At 45.0% G+C, this 23,749-nt stretch overlaps 1 protein-coding gene across 1 annotated transcript in view; it reads left to right on the forward strand.

Moving 5' to 3' along the window:
- The first annotated feature begins 10,796 nt into the window (after positions 1-10,796).
- The window catches only part of LAMB3 (laminin subunit beta 3), a 44,771-nt gene continuing 31,818 nt past the window's right edge, over positions 10,797-23,749 (forward strand). Inside the window, exons 1-2 of the mRNA XM_077839303.1 lie at positions 10,797-10,845; positions 11,682-11,836. Coding sequence (XP_077695429.1) covers positions 10,797-10,845; positions 11,682-11,836 — 204 coding nt within the window. The remainder of the gene's footprint in view (positions 10,846-11,681; positions 11,837-23,749) is intronic.

The following is a 23,749-nucleotide window of genomic DNA, read 5'->3' on the forward strand; positions in this document are numbered from 1 at the left end:
AGAGGGTTGGTGCCCACGATTAATGTTAATGCCTGAAGATTAAAGCTGCTGTGGGCATGAAACTTAACAGGGTGTTAATTAGGTGGCAGGGAGACCATCAAAAGGAGTGAACAGCAAGGGGAATTGGGAAGATGATTATTATGGACTTAGGAGCAGGGTGAATTCTGAGCTCTGTAACATAGGAGGAGGATGAACTGATCTCCTCTCTTCTGTAAAGATTTGGGAATTGATGAGCGGCCAGTCTGAAGGGAAAGATTTGTCAAAGCAAGTCTGTAGAACTCTGGACTTCAGGGTGAGAGAAAATAAGAATAACAGAAAAGGGGGGAAATCCCAGTGCTAAAGGCCATGAATAACAGCTATGAAACCAAGCTGCAAAACCATAACAAGCAAAGAAGAGCACAGTAACTCTCTTTACAGGGGGCCTTATTACCCTGCTGCAAATGGAATTAAATATGAATCATGCACTTTTTAATTAAATTTTTTTAGAGCTAGCAATATCTAGGGACTAGACGCACTGGGGGCCAGACACACTGACATAACTGTTACAGAGAATATGGATAAATCCAGCTGACTTGGGCCTTTGGGGCTCAGGCTGCAAAATTGCAATGTAGACATTCAGACTCAGGGTTCTGAAACCCCCGAGGGGGAGCGTCTCAGAGCCTGGGCTCCAGCCTGAGCCTGAACACGTACGCTGATAGCCCCTGCAACCCAAGCCCGTATCAGCTGCCCCAGGCAAAGATGCAGTGCTGCAGGACTTTTTTAATCACAGTGTAGGCAGAGTCCCAGTCTGGGGCCCTACCCCATCTCTACCTCTGTATCCTCCGTATGAGTGCACGCCTCAACACTTCAGACCTGTTCAGATCATCTAAACGTGCAATTTTCTCTCTCCCTTCTCTTACCAAAGTTGGATCTATCACCCTGTCACTCCGTCCCAGAGAGGAAAATGCCGGAGCCCCTTAACAGTGATCAAAGACCCGTGTGGCGAGGAAAGTGTCCTTGTGTAATCTTTATTGCTGCAGTAAAGTCCACAGGTGCATTGTGTCGCTCATGCCTGCAGACACATCAGCAGGGATGGAGCAGCGGGAACATAGGTCTGGCTGCTGATCTGTTCTTTCATTAATGATCCTGAGTCGTAAAGTTATATTGACCATCAAGGCTTGTGCTGAGTTCCTTGCGCTGATCTTTAGTGACCCTTTATGTTTGTAAACATTCCACAGCTTGTAGTATAGCCCTAGTGATGTCGCTTTGGTTTTGTCAGTGGTCCAGCCATCAGCACTGTTACAGGGACATCAACAAGTACATCAGATGTCATGTGCTCGTCTACGCCTGCAGTCACACCATGTTGCACTGTGATCCTGTCAGGGCTCTCAGGCTAGCATTGTGCCAGGCCTCGGATGGGAACCTTTCAGGGTGCTGCAGGAAGTGAAGGTGTTGGTCCCTCTGTGCAGTGGCAGATGTTGGAGTGCACTGTCAGACGGACACACCCTCAGTGTCTGCTCAGTTTAAGCACTGGCTTAATTAAAAATGTGATGTTGCATCGATTTAGTTAAACAGGTGCAACTTTGCACTGAAGGCTCTTACAACCGTGAAAACTAACCCAACACAAGCCAGGTTTAAACTCATGAAAGCTTGTTTGCACACAAAGGTGCACCTTTCACTAAATCGATACAGCCTTCCACCTTTAGTTAAACTGGTACAGCTTTATCAACAAGACCAGAAAGAGAGAAATCGGGCTGGCGTGTGTGTATTGGAAATCCGGCTCTGCTTATTTAACAGTTGGAGGGAAATTCTCAAATACGATTCAGCTAAATACTGTTTTTGAACAAGTATCTTGCATCTCATTTCCAGGAGAAGCCCAGCCCAGTCAGACATATGGAAGTGCCCACTTTCTGCCAGATAGCGAAATTTCCCCAAATATTGCACAGCACTGTTTTCATTCTTGTATTGCTAAAGCAGAAGGGCCCATTGCCACATCTCCCAGTTCCACATGTCCCATATACGGGCAAGGGTCAGATGCATTTGGACTTTGTCTCTAATAAACACGTGTTCAGGTAGGTAAATGATTTGATGGCTCCCCGCTTGGAGTAGAAGTTACATAATAAAGGCAATAGTGTCTGGAGAATGTAGTTGCTGGGACTGGTAGGGAAGCCAGGTAGCAGGCTAAGGCACGTGGTCTGTGGTTCTGAGAGTGGCAACGGGTGCAAAAAGAACGAAGCAAAGCACCTTTTGCAAAGATGGGATCGGAAGCATTGCACAGACAAGGCCCAGATTTCCAAAGTGGCTGCCTGAATTGTATGTGTAAAGCCCACATTTGTGTGTACAAATCAGCTTTTAGAAGTGGAAAACGGGCAATTGTCAACCATACCGCTGTTCACAATTGCAATTTCATTTGGGCTCCTGGGCTGTTTGGCAGGCAGAACTCGTCTCTGGATCCCCTCATTTGTTCTCTGTAACCCTCCCATGAAGTGCTGTATTGGGCCAGCCGTTTCTTGTGGATGGGGAAGATCAGGATGTAGTTCTCACATGATGCTCATTAATGCCACTCCTGAGTTATTCAGTAGTGGAACTTCTGCCTCTTGCCTTCCTCAAAGACTGATCCTCAAACTACAGTAGATAAAAAAATGCAACTTTAGTTTTCTCAGAAAACTTAAGAAAAATCAGCAAACAAAACTAAAACCAACAGAAATTCAGCAAATCTTTAAAAGAATTACATATGTACAATAAAAACTCTGAAACAAGCAAAAGTAAAAATGTTAAGTTTTTGAGAAAACCTGAAAATGTTTATCCGCAATTTTAACTGAAGAAACAATCAATTTCTGATTTTGTCAAGAAACTGAAAAATTTCAAAGTGAAAATTTTCTGTGAAAATTTTCATTTTGGTCAAACAGCCATTTTTTGTCAAAGACGAAAAAAATGTCAACAGAAAAATTGCAACCAGCTTTACTCCATGCCCTTATCCATCAGATCTGACTGGCGGTATATATGTTATGCTGCTACTGGACTGCAATGAAACATTTTGAACATAGATTATAAACTATTTACTGTATATACCAGCTGTTTGGGAAAGAGGGAGAAAACTCACCCTTTTTTCCTACAAAAAATCTTTTCCCGTTTTTTGTTTTAAATTTAAAAATCTGAAAAAATCCACCCAGCTTTATTATACACACTGCAAACTAATTGAATTTTTATTGAAGGTGACATGTATGACAGTCACATTTTAATTTGTTTCTTTAGCTACATGCTAGACAGAGCGTAGTGAATAATATTTTGCTGACTGCCTAGTTAATTTAAAATTGTCTATTTAATGTTAGGGAAGGTATCAGGAAGCTTGGAAGAGTATGAAAATGGAAAAAAAAGTGGGTCCAAAAAGTTACCTAAACATTTTGAAATTGCTTTTAGGGGAAAGTTTGGGTGTGGACTGGGCCAGAACTGGTTTAATCTGTGTCCCAAGTTGAGCTGGTTAAAAAGGATATTTCATGAAAAATTTAAAAAGAAATGGAAATGTTTCATTTTGTTTAATTCGTTTAAAAAAGTTGAAAAATCTCAGTTTTTTGAAAATTGTAAAAAGTGGGTTTTTGATTTTAGATTTAACTAAAAATACTTTTGATTTTAGAACTTAAACTTCAATGGAAATTCTTCCAGTAGCTCTAGTCCCAAGCTTGTTGTTTTCTGTCTAGGGAGGTCTCGCTATTATAACTTACCTGCACTGCAAAATAGTCCACTGACTAATATTTAGTAATATGTTTTCCCATTGACCAGCTAGTCAAACGGTGGTTCTTTCTGAGCCATTGCTAACTCGGAGGGGTGGATCATTTCAGAGCTTGTCTGCCCAAAGCAATAAATAAACAGGCCTAATATGCTTCCTGTTTGAGGTTATTTATCAATATCTGACTCACACTGCAATCAAATCCTAAGCAAAGGCATTGGCCTATATAACCAGATGTGGCACAGCCCTCTGGAATGAACTCCTGGATGGCGGAAAAGAGACTGTAAAATGAGAGCAGGTCAAACATTTTATGCTGAATTGATTTTTTTGACAACATGGATATTTTCATGGAAACCATCAATTTTTGTTGAGATTTATTGGGTTTTCATTAGAAAACCAGGATCATCTGACACTGAAAACCCAAGAAATGCCAAAGAAAATTTGACAAAAAGATGAAAATTTTGGTTTTCATCAACATTTTTTGTAGGGGGAAAAAAAATAGTTTCCTGACCAGCTCTATTTAAAATGAGAAGAGAAGCCGAGGGAAGTGGGTTGGATGGGGAAGGGAACATTTTTCATTTTAGCAGCTCAGCTTTGATACTAGTACCTGAAACTGTCACGTCACAGCATCAAACAGTGGTCTGATGATTGTGGGATTGTGTTTTACATCTGCCTAGTACTTCAAGGAGCAGGCTGGGAGTCAAGATAGCTGGGTTCTAGTCACAGTTCTGGGAAGGAAGTGGTCTCTGTTAGAGCAGGGTAGACTGGGAATCTGGACTACTGGAGTCCAGTCCCAGTTGTGTCAATGAATTGTTTTGTGGCCTTGAGAAAATCATTTAACCTCTCTGCCTCATTTTTGCAATGTGTAAAATGGTTGTGATGATGGTTGTCTATGTGGCAGGAGTTTTGTGAGGATCAATAAGCATTTGTAAATAGAGTGACCAGATGTCCTGATTTTATAGGGACAGACCTGATATTTGGGACTTTCTTATATAGGCACCTATTATCCCTCACCCCCTGTCCAGATTTTTCACACTTGCTATCTGGTCACCCCATTTGTAAAGCACTTTAAGGTCCCCTGTTGGATGAGGATATCAAACTACAGCGTTTTTTCATTTTGAAATGGTTATATATAAATTCTACATATCCATCATCCTTTCTACAGTAACAGGTTTGAGATTTTTTCAAGAGATTTTTTCAAGTAGTCCCACGTGCTGTTCTCTAGCTGTGTCGCTCTTTCATCCCTTGTCATTCAACTGAGCTTATGTCCTACCTGGAGCTCTGGAGAGAAACTAGACAAAAAATAACGGAAAACAATCAATCATTCAAGACTTCCCAGTATTAACTTAACTGGCTTCACCTCTGATCTGTATCAAAAGCTATGGACTCAGATAGTATTTCCTTACATAACTAGAGTTCTTGTTTATTCCTTTTGGGGTTATTTCACGCGCTTTGAAACTTCTAGTCTCTAATAATAATTTTAAGTAGAATCAGAAAGAGAAATTAAATTAATTAAAACAAAGCCATTCTGGGAGTAGCCACATGCTCGTGAATTTTGGCTCCCACTGACTTTAAAAAAAAAAAAGTCATTGCCAAGTTCATCCTTTGTGTAACATCACTGAAGTTGGTGAATTCGGACCTGGGTTTATGCTGGCTGCAGCTGTGGAGTGTGCGCTCAGGGCAGGGGTGCTGGAACCATTTGCACAGTGCGGGGGCTGAGAGCCATTGAACCAAACAGTAAACCCTGCATATGACAGAAACCACTCCAAGCCCGGGGGTTCTGCTGCATTGGTACTCAGTTGGTTTGGGAGGTACAGTGCCGGCTCTGCTGCCAGGGATTCTAACTTTGCCAATAAACATCCGGCTCTAGATTTAATCGCAGAATTTGGACTTGTGGCACCTACATCTGTTTCTTCTCACCCGGGCTGGGCAGGATGCAGTGATATTGTGTGGCCAGGACGCAAGGTACCGCAGAGAGTGTTAACTGAAGAAGAGCGTTGTGTGTGTCTCTTAGAAGCATGAGTGATCCTTTCACCCCTGGCTCCATCGGTTGTCTCTGTTGTCCTAGCCAACGGGCTGTAGAGCATTTATGTTCAAGCCACTTTGGCCCTTTCCACATGGCGGTTGACCCCAAACTAGCAGCGTCTTTATTGGCTGTTGCTAGTGTAGCATGGGTGGAGTCTTTTAAAATTGATGTCCCATTGGCAGCAACGTGAACGTGGATGCTCTATCTGTAACCAGCTGCTGCTCGGTGGGCAGCCTCTCGAGACGGAGAACGCTTCCAGTTCCGAAGAGCTGCCTCTGAGGTGGGATACAGAAGCTGTCTGGTCTTGCAGCAACACTACCCCACGGATTAGGGCAGGAAGAGGAGACTCTCCAATCCAAATGAAACTTCACTGGGAGTTTAGGGAGGCAAAATTGAAGTCTCCAAAGGGCAGGACAACAAGCGTATGGGAAAAGTGCCATAAGATCGTCAGTGGCCATGAGTACTCAGTACCTTGGTGTGGCACCCCACAGAGGGCACTGTCAGCAGCCTAGCACCACCCTTGGGCACCGTCTCTGTGCTGATTAAGAGGACAGAGCACTAGCTGTTGAATCACCGAAACCACTTCCTGATGCTACTCATTTTTTCCTTGAAGGTCAGTTATCTGGGGGTTGACTGGGCCCAACCCTGCTCAGCTTGCAGGAGTGGAAGGGACCTCAGCATGCGGGAGTGCAGCAGTAGACAATAAAAAAAAAAACATTTAAAACTTCTCTGGCGTTGTGTCCCTCCAATCCCCTCCTGTGCCCATGGATGCTCCCTCTTAATTAATAAATAAATAAAAACTGCACGACTGTGCTGCAATTCTGTCTGTTTTAGGTACTTTTATGCTCCCCCAATCTTTAATATGTTTTATTCCCTGCTATGGAAGATTATTTGCAGTGTTGTGCAAGGAGGGTTGGCCCCAGGATATGAGAAAGACAAGGCAGGTGAGGTAGTATCTTTATATAGGACCAACTCTGTTGGTGACAGAGCCAAGCTTTCGAGCTACAAAGCTTGTCTCTTTCACCAACAGCAGTTAGTCCAATAAAGGGTATCATCTCATCCACCTTATTTCACTAGTATTTAACAGGCAGGCCTGTTATTCCCCTTTTACAGATGAGGGCACAGCGAGTAAGTGACTTCTTCCACATTGCACACGTCTGCGGTAGAGCGGGGAGTTGAACTCCATTCTCCTGACTCCCAGGTTGGATCTCTCATCCCTGGACCATCCTACACCTGAAACCCTAGTTCTGTTACACTGGCAGATGATGTTCTACCTTCCTGAAATCAGGCTATTCCTCACTTTTGCTCCTGCTTCAGCCTGTAGAGCCTGACTAACCAGGTGATTGTTTACTTCCTGTCTGTGTTCTCCAGGGGCGGAAGGTGGAGAGTGGAATAAAACATTTTTTGGGTAGACTTTGAGCTGCTTTTGGGTCTGTCTACGTTTCTCTGCTCCACCCTGTCTGTGCCACAGAATTGCGACATTGCCTTTTATGGTAGGCTGGGATTTCGCATCCTCTTATCAGGTTGTGAATCACCCTGGTATGTGGCATCTAATGCTCAGGATCCCCAGATGTAATGGGGAGAGCACACAGGACACCTGGACGCTTTTTGAGCAGTGCTGTCCAAGCTGTCTAGTGAGTTGCCACCGAGGTAACCAAGCTGGCTTTGGAAGGGGCCGTTAGAGGAAACCCCTAGGAAAATGAGTTCAAGACTTAGATTGCAAGCTCCTTGGGGCAGGGACTGTCTTTTTGTTCTGTGTTTGTACAGTGCTTAGCACAATGGGATTCGGGTGCTATGATAACACAAATAATAATAATAACTTCTGTCACAATTTACGTGGGAGATTAAGGCCCGGATCCAGCTCCCACCAAAACAGATCAGAACAGGCCCAAAGTACTTCACATCAGTGGTGCTCAGACACATGTGGTTCCCTGGCATCTCAAATGTTAATGAATTTATTTTCAGAACCTCCCTGTGATAGACTATTATCCCCATTCCATGGATGGAAAACTGAGGCAAAAGAAGATTCAGTGACTTGTCACAGGTCACGCGGGCAGTGTGTGGCAGAGGTAGGAGTTGAACCCACCTGTCTCAAGTACAGTGCCTTGACCACAAGACCACCTTTTGATATATGGGCTAGGCATTCAGAATGAGGGGCATTGCATTTTGTCACAGGCACGGGCAGCCAGACTGGTTCTATCATATGCAGTGGTTGTCTGGGGCAGTGACAGATTTGGAGTCAGATCGGATGCAGTCTTCCCCAAGGTTTGCAGTGTTCAGCTCTACAGTTTGGACCAGTCTCTGATTTCTAAGCCTCCTTTCGGTCCATTAGTCAGTGTTGGCCCTGACGCACACGGTACTGCTTTTATTTAGGTACCGATGCTCTGAAGTCCTGTCTCAGCTTGGTTGTGGGGGCATTTATCACCAGGAGACACAGGGACACAGTTGGTTCTTTGCGTTGTCAGGCCCCTGTTATCATCTGGGGCCTGCTGAAAGGTGTTATATGGGTGCAAAGTGTTGTTATTACCATGGGTGGATTTGCTTGGGAGGGTTTGGATCTGGAGTTTAGGGGTTGGTCCCACGGCTAGGCAAGGCCGCTCCACAGGCAGTGTTCCACAAAGCTGCCAGTGTTCAGATGCTGAGTTTACACCTGGGAGGAATGTTTAGTCACTTGGTTTTGACATGCTGTGAACTGCTGGCTGCGGGGTGAGGCTTTGCTGGATGAAGATTCCAGAGTGGAAAATGTGGCATTACACCATTGTTAATCGGCCTCTGAACAGCCCGTCCAATGCAGGCACGCCCAGGGCTGCTGCCTGCCCACACAGCATACTTGGCACACCTAAATCTCTGAGCTAAGGTTTCAGATGTTGTAGCCTTAGGGGACAGATTCTCCTTCATTGTTCTCTCTACATTAAGGGCAAGATCCTCAGCCCGAGCAAACCGGTATAGCCGCAGCGAAGCCAATGGAGCGACGCCAGCATACACCAGCTGAGGATCTGGATCTAAGAGTCAAAATAATTTTTTAACAGCTAGTGTTCTGGTGCAACAGCTTTAGCAGCTGGAGACCAGGTGTTTATTGGGGTGGTTGTTTCAGTGAGGTTAAGGGCCTCATCTGAGTTCCATCAATATTCATGGGGCTTGGCTCTCACCCTAAAAGGAGGGTGTCAGAAGAGAGAATGACATGGCTCTGGGGGATTGGCAAACCAACACACAGCTTTCTGCCTCTCTGCATCTGTTCAAATGCAGCATGCAGAGGCAGTGCCTGAAAGCGGCTACTCTCCAAGCAGCAGGGTGGCTTCTTGTGTGCAATGAGTTGGTGAGTCTCAATTCAACTCTGATTGAATTAGTATTTGTGCAACACTGGGCAGTGTTATCAGAGCAGCTCAGAACTAAATGAGGCCTTCGGTGCTATCCCACACCCTTCAACAGCAATTTGAAAAGCAAAGGCTGTGATACTGGTATCAGTGTAAATCAGGAGTGACTCTGCTCATCTAAATCTGGTGTAAATGAGATCAGAATTGGATCCAAAACAGGGAAGGATGTGGTTGAGGGACTAGACTGGGCTTTGGGAGATCTGGGTTCTAATCCTGGCGTGTTAGATGCTGAGCTCCTTTGGAAATCTGGCCGCTTATTTAGGTGGCTAAATGGGAACTGAGCTACTTTGAAAACATGGCCCTTAATTACTCTGTGCCTCAAATCCTCATCTGTAAAATGGGGCTGACAATGATAACCCCAAACTCTTGTCAGGATATGTGCCCTCCAGGTAAACATCCGAGCTGCTCAGAATCATTCTGGATTATAATTATCTACATGAACATTAGTTGTGAAACTGTGTCACTGTCCTCAGATGTTCCTAAAGCTGAAGTGTATATTCATAGATCTGAGTCCACTTGCTGGCTAAGTGTAGGGCTTTTCACATGCATTACAGTACAGAAGGACTTCTGTCTCAGGCTGTGCATGCTGTCTAGGGAGTGTGTAATGAGTTACACAGTAAATGGGTGTGTACGTCTGAGGATTCCTGAATCACCTCCCTTTATCATTGCTGCACCCACCCGACAGGAACTTCCTTCCTCAGGTGAGGCTGCATTTAAAAGCAGAGAGTGAAAGGAGACAGCCCATGAGGACTCAGGTGAGAATTCATATCAGCTGCTCAATAACGGGGGAAGAGGAAAGAAAAGTCTAGCCCCTGAGCCAGGTATGTACAGCACTGCACAGTGAGCCCTACCAGTGCTGTGTGTTACACAGGGAAAATGGCAGCACAGGGAGGGGATTTCTTGTCGAGATCGGAGGGCTGGCAGGCATTTCCTGCAGGCACTGAGAACATTTATGTGATTAAGTTACACAAATGGAAAGTGTTTGTATAGTGCATGTACTTTGCTGCACTTTTTAAACGTTGCAAAACCTGTAGAAGACTTTGAACCTCCAGCAACGAGGGTAAGTTCTGAGCTGGAATAAAGCCTGAAAAGGAAGGGACAAAGGGTGGGACTTCAAACATAACTACATTGTAGGCAGGTGAAGAAGTGTCCTTGCTCAAGTATATTCATTGGTTAAAATGTGTCTACTTGCTGTGTATTTGGGACCTGATTTTCAGAGGTGCTGTGCACAAACAACTCGCATTAAAGTCCATCAGACAGCGGGTTCTTGGCACCTCTGAAAAAGCAGGCTGTTAGACATGAAAGCAGAATCCTAGCAGAGTAAATTGTTCTGTTTATACCTATTGGTCACTTTAGAGAATAAAATAAAGATGCAAACATACAGCCAGTTACTTCATTAAAGAGCTTTTCACCTGTTGTTCATGAACAGGTATTGATACTAAAAGGTTAAAAACAAAAGTGGGGGCTTGTCCATTTGTTTTAAATGTTAAATATACACTCTAGACAATCCAGAGAGCTGATTCTCCTCTCTCACTTGCGCTTGTTGAACTCTGTTGAAGTGAAGGAAGTTATCTTATCATAAAACGGGAAGGGAGGGAGATAAAAAGATGGTGATTTGTGCTTTAGTGTGTCGTTTTCTGTACCGTTTCATTCATGCTGCAAATTCTGTCTCAGGTGAGTCCTCAGAAGTATGGAATCTCCCCCCCGGCCCATTGTATGGACATGTTTCTTTCTCCTGGGTAAGCTTTACCATCCTATCTGTGCCTCTAAAGGGGCCTTGAGGAGACCTCAGTTAATATCTGCCCTTGTGTAGTAGTGGTTTTGCTGTGCTTTAGTGAAAGTGGCCAGGAAATTTGGATGGGGGATGAGCCACGTTACCCTTAGCTTCTATAAAAACTGTTGTACAGTCAAGTGGGTTGTAAATGCTACCTGCATTTCCTGCAAAGGTAATTAGTACAGAGGGTGATCCATGGGGTCTTCTGTGAGAAATGATTTTAGTCTTTCACGAGCGGCTAGAACTTTAGTGTACTTGCCTCTGAGAGTCATGAGATGCTGTTAGGTTATGAACTATGTATTTTCTGTTATTACTTGCATTGCCTTAGCACCTAGGAGCTCTGGTCATGGGCCAAGAATCTCACGGTGCAAGGTGCTGTACAAACACAGAACGAAAAGACAGACCTGTCCCAAAGAGTTAGCGATAACAGCTAGAGCACAAGGAAACGATGAGACTCCATTGGTCAGCATGACAGGCAGGGGTCTCGGCACACCAGCAGCCGAACCGATGTCAAGTTTTTTGGAGACATCTTGGCAAAGGAGAGCTCTAAGGAGGGATTGTTACTAAGGACCAATTATTTAAAACCCATTTTCCTTATGTACAACTCAGAGTTTTCACCACTTGGGCTGAGTGTTTTCATCTTGCCTTTACACTCAGCTTGGGCTCATGTAGTTCATCCATTCATTCCTCTCCCTTACCTCGGAGGATGCCACTTAGCCAGGCCAGTTACTGCCGCCAGCAATGGTGATTTTATGGCATAGCATATAACATTATTAAAGGCTTGTTCTTGTGTTGTTTTAGCTTTGCCACGACTCCTGGATGCACAGGGCTCCTGTTCCTATGGTGCCTGCTACCCACCTGCGGGAGACCTGCTGGTAGGAAGAATCCATCACTTGAAAGCCTCGTCGACATGTGGCCTTGTGAAGCCTGAGACCTACTGCACATCGTATGAGGAAGTACGTTCAATTCAGATATCTCTGCATTCACAGATATCCCCTAGGGAAGCTAACTATACTCCTGTTTTCCCCCCTCTGAGCATTGCTGCATTCTGTCTAGCTTAGGTGCTACTTAAATGCTGCCCGAGCATCTCAGATTCTTTAATGTATTTATCCTTCCAGGCAGGGCAGTGCTAATATCCCTGTTTTAGAAGCTGGGGATCAGAGGCACAGAGAGACTATGGGTTGCCCAAAGTCACACAGGGAGTCTGACAGAGCTGAGAGCTGAGCACAGGTCTCCCAAGTCCAAGGCCACTGTTCTAATCCTGCCTTGAGGTGATTGCCCTTGGAAAGTTCTGAGCAGCGACAGCTGCCGGGAAAGAGGGCCTTTCATAACAGGGTGAAGCACAGTCCAGCTAGCACTAAGAGGCATCCTGAACTAAACAGTATTTTATTTCATGGGCACTTTAAAAATGGTACAGCGAGGCCAGTTCCCCAGCCATCTGGACAAATGCTGGGATAATAAACCCCCAAAACAACTCTAGCTGCTAACTCTAGCTGACAGCACAGAATGTGACATTTCCCCACTAAAAGCCAGAGCTGAGTCAGCCCTTTCAACCATTTAAGTCTGGTCTACACACAGTCTTCGTACTGGTATAACCATTTCAGTTTGGAGTGTGATGTTTTTACTGATATGTTCTGTACACCCCCTAGGATGGATCCTGGTGAAAGGGTGTCTTATACGTGTATATCTTACTTCCCTTCCTGTATGGGAACTAGACCAGGATAAGCACTTTTATATGGGTATAACTGTGTCCAAAATAGGGGCGTTGGGTTGTGTTGGCTGCGCAGTATAGTTACAACGGTACAACTTGTATGTGTAGGCAAGGCCCGGTACAGCGGGTTTGATTCATATAAGGTATATTTGAACTTCTGGATTTGTTAGAACCCAAAAGCTCAAAGTGAAATTCAAAGTAGAAATTGTCCTAAGCAGCAACTGTCCTACAGAAAACCCACTGAGTTTCAAACCACTGAGTTTCCTTGGGGTTTTACATGGCACTGAATCAGCTCAGACTTACTCAAAGATTGTCAGCTCTCTATCCTAGGTCACCTCAAAGATATCTCCCTCGGCTCAGCTGAATTCGGCTCAGCTGAATTCAGCTCAGCCATGATGGACCAAAGAATTTCACTAACCTAGACTAAGTTTGGGTTTTTTAACAATCTCCCAAACCAAGTGAGTTGCTGGTTTCTTTGTGGGGTTAATTTCCTTAGCACAGCCATTTCCTAGATCCTTGTAGTGATTTCTAATCTCAATAACTGCCATCTATGGAAGCGCAGATAGGAGCAGGTTTAGCTGAGGTGTGGAAATTGAGGTCTGTGAAAGAAGGTGTGGCTCATAAAGGAGGGATGCTTAAGAGGTAATGATGGACCTTTATTGGCCAGTATTTTGCACACTACTTTTACAGCTCCACTGAGTCAGATTTATACTGGCATTAATTTCTGGAAAATGACAGGAAATGCATGGGTGTTACTGGTTAGCAACCATGTTTGTGTGTGCAAAGATCTACACACTTCTGTGGGTGTTTGAAATTATCCAACTACTTTCCATAGTTTGGACATAATAGAGCCTGGATCTGAACTCCTCTTGTCTATAATCTAGCCTAATCTCTGACCTGAACACTTGTACCTGGTGCAGTATCTAAAGCTTTAAACAGATCTTTTTGCGGGACTGATGGGTTTTTGTGTGTGTCCCGATACCTTTACACCGAATTGCTTTGCTGCTGTGAATGAAGCAGACTTCTTTACTTAAAAAACCCTACTGTCTGTCACCTTGACTCTCGGACAATACAAATAGTGCATTTTTTTCTGGTTTTGTCTTACAGGGTTTATTTTTCCCAATTCCCATTAATACACAGTGGATGCATTGTGTACCTCACACCAGTCCAGGTTATTAACTATAAATGTCATGTTCTCAGCTGTGCCATTGTTGACTGCAGTCTGATTCCACAATATTAGGGTGAAGCCCCATACAAGCTTCCTACCCTTGTGCTCTTCTCGTGGCATTTGGGGGCCCAGAGGGAACAGGAAGTATCTAAAATCTTATGAGAGATCTGACCGACCCGGGAAGTCCAGAATGAGCATCTAAGCTATGGATGCTCATCTGACCAAACCCAACTACCATTTGACAGATTCAGGTTGGTGTCTGAGGCTCATCCTCGGTGGAGGCTCTTAGGGCCAGATAGCTGGGCAGACGGTCTCAACAAGATGCTCTTGTAAAAGGGACGTTTTCTTTGGGGAGGAATGGGGCAACAGTTAGCTGTGGGCATTTCTGCCTGAACTCTATCTCGGACAATGATGTTACTGTGGAAGAGACAGCATGAGCTCATGGTGCCTCTCCTCATGTAACCGAGACCACTGACTTAAAGTAAACAGAAGAGATGGGTGAGGCCTTGGGAATTCAAGGCTTTGCAAAGATTGCAAACTTTATTGTCATGAGATTTAATCCCCTGGTTTTAATAAATGAGGGGGAAATGTTCAAAAGCAGAAATGGGAGTTAAGGGGCCAACTCTCATTGGCTGTCAGTGGCATCTAACTGCCCTTGTGCCTTTGAAACCTCCCCCTGAATACACAGTGTGTTCTTTTAGCTCAAGAGAAGCCTGTCCTTTCTACTAGGGAATAAGGATCCTCCGAAAGCTAAGCTAATTGGGCCCAAGTTGGTGATCTGCATATGGTAGATATAATGGGCTTAATCTCTCACTTAAACCAGTATAACAACATTGACTTATCTAGGGATGTGGTACATTTTCCATTGCCTGCAATTTTTAAGTCTTTCTGAAAGATATGCTGTAGTTCAAACAGAAGATATGGGCTTGATGCAAAGATTATTGGGTGAGATTCTTTTCCGACTAGATGACCCTTGTGGCCATTTATGAATCTATTATTTCAATCCCTATGTTCCCTCATCCCACCTGGTTTAAAAGACAGCAGAATCAGACCCATGGTACAATAACAATAATCTGAACAGTACAGTTCTCTGCTGTCTGTAACTGCAGTTCAAACTGAGCCAGCCCTAGGGCCCTATTCCGTGAAGCCCTGAGTGGCCTTAGCTCCTGTGGAAATGTAGCGATGGCCAGGACGCACCCAGCACCATGTAAAATCAAGCCCTTGGTTTGGGACAACTGAGGTGGAGGTACAGTTTAGAGGAGAGTCTATCTGTTTTGTGTCTGTGATTCTGTTTTCCTGGCATCTGCACATGCTTGATCCTTTCCCTTACTGAATGGATAGGCTCATTGTCACCTAAAATACACTCCTGCTCCTTTTTCTTAACTGTAGTGACCAATGAGTGTTATGAATTATTCAGCTTTTGCTAGAAGGACCATTCTCCATTCACTCCTTATTCCCTAATCTTTCCCCTCTTGAAATGCCTCTACAGTCAGAGTATCCTGAGATAAGATGAATCTATGCAGTGAATTCCCCCCGAGTACAAAAGCTTGTTTTATTTATTCCCATTTTATTCCCTTGCACGCTCTTTAGACTGTGCTACGTGACTTGTTCCGTGCCAAATAGCTGCAGATTTAGAGTCCATTTTGCAACCTCAGCAGTGGTCATGTAATGAGGGGTTACTCTCATTCTGTCTCTCCTGAGCCTGCCTTCTGGCCAGTGTGTACTGTCTGATTTTGATGCCAGTTTGAATTGTCCCAAAGTGCGCTCTTTTGCAATCCCAGTTGATCTCTTGATGCTGGCGTTACCCCAACCCCCTGGTCCACGGTCTGCTTCCAGTGCTCTGAGTGTGATTCCCTCTAACCTTTATACTTCATACCCACTGGCTGCTAGGCAGGGCCTGAAACTCAGGCATAGAGCAAAATCCAGTAGGGATGATGCCATATATAGCAAAGAAGGGTCAATAGCTTTTAGAAAAGTGAGACAGGAGGGAAATCTGACAAAACACAGAGTTCATTGGAAAAATACTTAGAATTTGGGAGAGTTTAGTCAACAGAGGAAGGAAAAGCGAAAGAGAATGAATTCAAACAAATCATTGTTAAGGGAAGGTTGGTGTTGGTGAAAGGAGACCAGGGTGTGATGCAGTAGCCATTGATGTCCATGGGAAGAATCCTATTGACTTGCTTGGGATTTGGATTAGGTCCCTATATCGTTTATTTATTTAAATATCCAGCACAGTATTTCACAGGGGGGAAAGGGTGTGTCCTCGACTCGTGTTAGCTAACATGTGGTAACTAACATGAGGTAAACTCCTGGTGAAGACAGCAGATCGTATTTTAACTTGCGTCAGCAAATCGTGGTAAAGACTAAGGGGGAGCTGAGGGTTTGCCTTGAGCTGCCAACGTGTCCAAACTACCAGTTGCCTTGTCTTCACTAGGAAAAAAGGTGTGTTCTTACTGTATGTTTGCTAAACCAAAGTAAAATCCTAGCGGAGATAAGAAGTCTCTCTCTAACACCCTCCCCCTCTCCCAGCCTCACTTAGATGCCTGCTCCTCACCTGGGACACCACTTCTGTGAGTGATGCAGGGAGGGCAGTCTCCATGGTGCATTCACTCCTTAGCCTGTGTGCACAGAGCCAGTTCTGATTCAAACACCTGGTGGAAATTGTGGCCCTCTTGAAATCCATGGTAGTTTTGCCATCGATTTTCAATAGGGCCCAGATTTCACCCCTGTTGACAAGGGCTCTCATCCAGCCATGTGGCTAAGCACATGAATAGTCCCATTGACCTCAACAGGCTTAAGAACATAAGAACATCGACACTGGCTCAGACCCAAGTCCATCTAGCCCACTATCCTGTCTTCTGATAGTGGCCAGTGCCAGGTGCCCTGGAGGGAATGAATAGCACAGTGATCACCAAGTGATCCATCCCCTGTTGCCCATTGCCAGCTTCTGGCAAACAGAGGCTAGGGACACCATCGCTGTCCATCCTGGCTAATAGCCACTGATGGACCTATCCTCCATGAACTTATCTCGTTCTTTTTTGAACCCCGTTATAGTTTTGGCCTTCACAACATCCTCTGGCAAGAGGTTCCACAGATTGACTCTGCGTTGTCACGGGGTGGTCCCCTGAGGGGTCTTTCCAGCCTTGGCAACTCATCACAACAAAGCCAGGTCTCCTTCCCCACCACTGTATTTTACTGCATTCTTACTACATGTGTGGGCGGGGAGGGGAGGAGGGCTGGTGGGTTCTGTACGTATGTTTGCCTGTTGTTCAGTTGGTAGTCAGTTCATGTAATCTGGGGGGGATTTGAGTGACGGGGGGCTCAGTTAGCTCCTGAGTCCACATACCCTGTTACAAGGCTTTAGATCCTTTCCCAGAGTCATGTATTCCTATGAAAATTGGCTGAGCAAAAATGGCTAGCTTGGCGCAACAGCATATGTTGATGATATATTTGCCCTACGTTCCCTGTGTCTTCAGTTCTCTCCCTTTCTGGTCACAGAACCTACATACCATATTAAGTCCAAAATCTCAATTCCCCCCCCTCCAAATAGCCTTTATTTATATTTGTTATTTGTATTTGGTGGCAGCAAGAGGCCTCAGTCAAATCAGGGCCCCATAGTGAGAGACAGTCCTTGCCCCTAAGAGCTTGCCGTCTAAATAAACAGGATGGGCAAAGCATCACACAAAGGAAGTAGTACCTGAGACACAGAGAGATTGTGACGAGTCTCAGGCCTGTAGTCACATGGTGAGTCAATGGCAGAGGCAGACGTTGAACTCAGACCTTTCAGAGTTATACACAAATAGCAGGTAGGTACCTAATTCCCAGTGATTTTGAATGGGAGTTAGGTGCCTAGCTAGTTTCTTTTTTGTCTTTGAAAATCTCCCCCTTAATCATGAGATCACCCATTCTTGGGAGCCTGGGGCAGTGCGGCGGGCACCTTGCTGCATCCTTTGATATGAAAGCAGAGGCAGAGCTGGTGGGGCACTGGGCTCGCGGTGCTCTGCTTGAAATCGTTGGGACTTTCCTGAATGGCGACAGAGTACGCTAGGCCCCAAAGCATAGCCTGGGTTTAGCCATAGCTCTGAGTTTGCTGCTCGCTCTGTATTAGCTGGTTACTGCAGCACCCCAAGTGCCTTGCCCATCATTGCAAAAGCCTTTTGAAATGCACCCAAAGTCTGATCAAAACAAATTACGCTTCCACGTTCGTGAGGCGCTGTGCGGGGTCTCAGCTTTCCACAGCAAGGCAGCTAATCTGTGAGGATTACAGGTGACCCTGCCACCCTAACTTTCTCAAGAGGTTTATCGTATGAAAGACCTTGAATATTAAAACCTTGTTTGCATAAGGTCAAGGATAGTTCTTTCATTATCTCACTGGACAGTCAGTACATAACGGCCACGAAGAGTGAGAAGGCATCTTTATCATCCTGAGATACGGAGTGATAACAGGACTGTGTAATGTGGGCATGGCAGGTGAGGAGGTGTGAAGTGATATCTGTGATGAGATACACCTAATCCCCAAAATGCAGGGTGAGGGGACTGTAATACAGGGGAGAATCCTTGAATGACAAATGAGAGCTCTACATTGGCAATCTGGTGAGATGCTGCTGCACCTCGTCCACCAGTCTTTGGTTTATTCATAGCACCTATCATGTTAGTATCTAGGCACTGGAACAGTTTGCCTACTGCCAAATAGACAGAAAAATATCAGTAAAAGGGAATATACCACTGATCCCCATGCTGGTCATCTTGTTGTTACCATCTGATGACTGCTCAAGTATGCAGGCTTGCATATCTGAACTGAGTGTAGATCTCAGTACAGTTTCTGTATCACAGGAACCCCAATTAGCCAAGGACTGAATGGGGTGTAGAAAGTACACTCCTCTGTCTCACCCCAACAGCTCACTTCCCAGAGGCCACCAAACAGCCATCCGACGGTACTATAACCCTTGGACAAATTAGAACGAGCAACCTCATGGGGAAAGACTCAGCATCCCTTTCCCAGTCCCAGGAGTCACCAAGCTCCTTTTCATTTGTGACCCAAGCAGGATTAAACTCAGCTCTTCTCTGGGGAAAAGTTATTTCTAAGGCATTGCTTTGTAATGCCTTGGACATAGAAGGTGTCTATAGCCATCACTGCATTCTTATTTCTGTCCTTCTGAGGGTAAAAACCTAGCATTGTGGGATTGGTTTGCCAGAAAACATTGCTATGGGAATTGCAGTGGCTAACCTTTTCTTATTCTTCCACTGATTCACACTGTGTTTGCTTCTGTCCTACAAAGGATACATCTCAACCTGTATGGGTCACGCAATGGGAAAACGCATTCCTATTGGTTTTCCCTGTTCTCTGTTTATGCTCACCTTAGCTGTGCTGAGCTGCAGAAAAGCTAACCATTACATATGCTTCTAGACAGCACAGTACCCTGCTTTATGAACTAATTACAGCAGAGTACCATACATCAGCTTAACACCCTAACAAGATACTTCGGCGTGTGCGGATAAACAGCACCGTATGGTTCCTCCAGATTGTTGTGCTAGCAGATTTTAAATCATGTCTTGCTGAGGGGACTGAACTGACTCTAAGCAAGCAAAACAGGGGCCCACATGTTTGCTTTTCAGAAAGGCTGATGAACTGAGTGTTGCCCAACTAGGCCCAGGCACTTCTTATACCTATGAGATACCTGTCCAGCAGGTGCCCCTGGCAGTTTGCAGGGTATTTTACCTTTGATTCCAGTCATGCAATGTCTACCTGCTGACCTCCAACAGAGAGCAGGAAAGGGGCCAGAAGTTCATTAGCAGGCCTTTGGCATTGTTTAGTCAAGGATTGCCAACAGTCACCCCAGGGCAGTGAGGCAGGAGAATCAGGGGCATTTACTGATTATGGTAGAAATGAAAATTTATTGCAATAAGAGATGAGAAATGAGCATCTTACTAGGGGCCTTGTTGGAGAGGTAACATGGTCCTGGTGGTTAGAGCACGAGCCTAGGACCTGAGTTCAGGTCCCTGCTGTACCACAGATTTCTGTGAGACCTTAGGCACATCACTTAGCCTCTCTGTCTTACTTCCCAGCCCTGGCCTACCTCACAGAGGTATTGCTCAGATACTAGTGATGGGCCCATGTAAATACCTAAGGTGGATAGACAGTGGCCTCTCCCTTCATTATTGAAACTTATTGGAAAGTATGTGAGTGTTACACACCCAGATCGTGGGGCGAATATATCCTGCCACTTTAGTGTTTTGCACATTCATTTTCAATTATATCTAGCTACTCTTTATAACCAAAGATGTGAGCCTCTGTTTATCATAGTGTAACTGTAGGAGCTAATCTCATCCTGATTTATTCACACTTTTGCCTTGTTAGCATCCAGTTAAGTTCCAGTTTCACAGGTTAAGGTTTCACAAACAGATATCTCCTTCTGCCTGTTTTAAATGTGCTTCCCTTTTAAATGGAAATGATTCCCTTGGTTAGTTTTGATACCTGTTTGAAGGGAAACCTCATGGGTGTTCTTACTTGATTTTCATTTATTTACTCCACCCCGCTTTCATCCTTGAAACCAATGGAAGGAATCATTCCTGGGGTAAAGTGTTATTCCCTAGGAAGAAGGGTATCAGGTCTGGCATGAGGTGATTAGAAATGTATGCATCACATGTCTGTTCTTGCTGCGAACAGGCTTCATGCTGTCCCCAGATACCGCATGGGTGTTTGCCATTAGACATGTTTCTTGATTAGAAATGGTTATGATAAACCTCCACTGTGGAGCTGTGTGTTTACTGTGAGAAAGCAGGAAGGAAGTCATGCTAAAATATATAGAGATGATTAAGCTCCCAGGAGGAATGTATAACCCATTTCCTGAAATGATTGTGCTCTTGTCCTCGAGTGACATCTGGTTAAACTGCCAAACCCTCACTATGACAATGAATCAGATCCCAAATGAAATCGGCTCAGAGCAGCCTAACACTCTTGTCACAGCAGCGGGAGCCACGGTCTTATTGGCATATTTATTTGGGGAAAGACACAGTGAAATACCTTTAGACAACACTGAGGCAAGGGTGGTTCCACTGGGAACAAGCAAAGCAGATTCCTTGATTTAAGTGGTACCTTGGTCTGAATTATTGTCCAGCAGTGGAATCAGCTTATCCACAAACTACGTGGAGCACAAGAAGCAGTAGTGCAAGTTTCCTGCACTATCCCAGAAAGCATGCCTCAGTTGTGACACTGATGGGGAAAGACTAGGCATCAGAGAGGAGTTTAGTGTCTATGGCCCATTCCGTCCCTGGCCTCTGCTTTGGTTGCCAACAAAGAAGAAGAGCTCTGTGTAAGTTCGAAAGCTGGTCTCTCTCGCCAACAGAAGTTGGTCTAATAAAAGTTAACTTACCAGTCCCACCTTGCCAACAAAGAATCAATCACAAGCTACCTAATGGATTTGACTCAGGTTACCAGACAGCAATGATTTTTAGCCAGTACCAGCCTCAGAAGACAAATGACTTAGCTCAACTCAGTAGCTCCGTATGGAATAACAAAACTCTTTTCTCTTGTTCAGGTTACTAGGGAAACTCCATAAGGAGTGAGAGTGAGTGTTGCTTGGTTTCGGGTGTCATTACAGAGCCCAGAGTTTGTCAGGTTTGCTGGAAAGCTTGCCAAAACCTCGGCAAATGTAAGCCTAATTTGTAACAAGCCTGGGCAGAATTATGGCTTCAGATGGAATCATGGGGCAGGTTGGTCTTTTTGCAAGGGACTGACCAAAAGCACAGCCTGGTATCCAGTTGTTCCAAACTTTGGGGTTTGGATAAAACAGGTCCCAGATCTGATTCGCCCTGGATTTTGATGTCACTTTGCCTATTTAGAGATAGGGCAAAGCTGAAATCCTTTATAGATTCATAGAATCATAGAAGATTAGGGTTGGCAGAGACCTCAGGAGGTCATCTAGTCCAACTCCCTGCTCAAAGCAGGACCAACCCCAACTAAATCATCCCAGTCAGGGTTTTGTCAAGTTGGGCCTTAAAAACCTCGAAGGATGGAGATTCCACCACCTCCCTAGGTAACCCATTCCAGTGCTTCACCACCCTTCTAGTAAAATAGTTTTTCCTAATATCCAACCTAGACCTCCCCCACTGCAACTTGAGACCATTGCTCCTTGTTCTGTCATCTGTGTTCTCCATCCTCTTTGGAACCCCCTTCAGGTAGCTGAAGGCTGCTATCAAATCCCCACTCACTCTTCTCTTCTGCAGATTAAATAAGCCCAGTTCCCTCAGCCTCTCCTCATAAGTCATGTGCTCCAGCCCCCTAATCATTTTCATTGCCCTCTGTTGTACTCTCTGCAATTTGTCCACACCTTTCTGTAGTGGGGGGCCCAAAACTGGACACAATACTCCAGGTGTGGCCTCACCAGTGCTGAATAGAGGGAAATAATCACTTCCCTCGATCTGCTGCCAGTGCTCCTACTAACACAGCCCAATATGTCGTTAGCCTTCTTGGCAACAAGGGCACACTGCTGACTCATATGCAGCTTCTTGTCCTCTGTAATGCCCAGGTCTTTTCTGCAGAACTGCTGCTTAGCCAGTTGGTCCCCAGCCTGTAGCGGTGCCTGGGATTCTTCCATCCTAAGTGCAGGACTCTGCACTTGTCCTTGTTGAACCTCATCAGATTTCTTTTGGCCCAATCCTCCAATTTGTCTCGGTCACTCTGGACCCTATCCCTACCCTCCAGCATATCTACCTCTCCCCCCAGCTTAGTGTCATCTGTGAACTTGCTGAGGGTGCAATCCATCCCATCATCCAGATCATTAATGAAGATGTTGAACAAAACCGGCCCCAGGACAGACCCTTGGGGCACCCCCTTGATAACGGCTGCCAACTAGATAGTGAGCCGTTGATCACTACCTATTAAGCCTGACAATCTAGCCAGCTTTCCATCCACCTTATAGTCCATTCATCCAGCCCATACCTCTTTAACTTGCTTACAAGAATACTGTGGGAGACCATATCAAAAGCTTCGCTAAAGTCAAGATATATCACATCCACCGCTTTCCCCATATCCACAGAGCCAGTTATCTCATCATAGAAGGCAATCAGGTTGGTCAGGCATTCCTCTCCCCCTATCCCTTTTCAGACTTTGGGGCCTAGATAAAATCAAACTGGGATCTAAATCACCTGTGGTTTTGCTAAACCCGACCCTATTCACCTTGCCTTACCTCTGGTTCTCACTTGAAATGATGTGAAATGTAACAATTTGGGTTGAATTTCACGTTCAGCTGCCTATGTGAATCCTTGGAGCTGGAACACGGACAGCATATCGGCCAATATTTCTTCAGTGCTTTTTGTTGAAAAGCTTAGGTCATCTGTGGTTTGATGGGGTGCTTTATAGGTGTAATGAGACTGTCCAGCCTGGCATAATTTATCCATATATTTGTTGTTAATGGGGAATTAAAGTACATTGACCTAATATATTATGTAACCCAGCTTTACTGGCAGCCCTTGTCCTGACATGACTTATTCTGGCTACTGCTATTGTTCCTGACAGGCCTACATGTTTTAAAAAAAAATCCCTTCAATCTTTCAGCTTCTCCCCAGATAAAGCTCAGAGCGGCTGTTCCTTTAATAGACCTCATGCAAGGCCTCAATGGGGGAAGAGGGGAAGCTGGATTTTGGCAGCCAAACTGACAATGATGTCTCTAGAAATGGAGTCAAAAACGTGACCATAAAGTCAAGAGGAATCATGGGCCTCCATACTATGGCCAGAGGGGGCTGGCGGGGGAGGAAGTTTTCCCTTTTTGCTGAGAGATCAGTAATTCTAGTTTATATTGGTTACTGCACCAGGAGGTTCTATTTTTAGGGGCTGTAAGCCAGTCTTACATTGGCAGCTGGAGCTATTTAAAATATTTCTGGTTGGTCCGTCAGCTTACAATTCTCTAAGTGATAACCTCTCCTCACCCCGACCCCACAGCGCGAGGATAAGCAGCAGCTGGTTTGCAAGGTCACTGGAGAATGAGACCA

The sequence above is a fragment of the Eretmochelys imbricata genome, chromosome 21 (genome assembly GCF_965152235.1).
Source record: "Eretmochelys imbricata isolate rEreImb1 chromosome 21, rEreImb1.hap1, whole genome shotgun sequence".
Classification (NCBI taxonomy): Eukaryota; Metazoa; Chordata; order Testudines; family Cheloniidae; genus Eretmochelys; species Eretmochelys imbricata.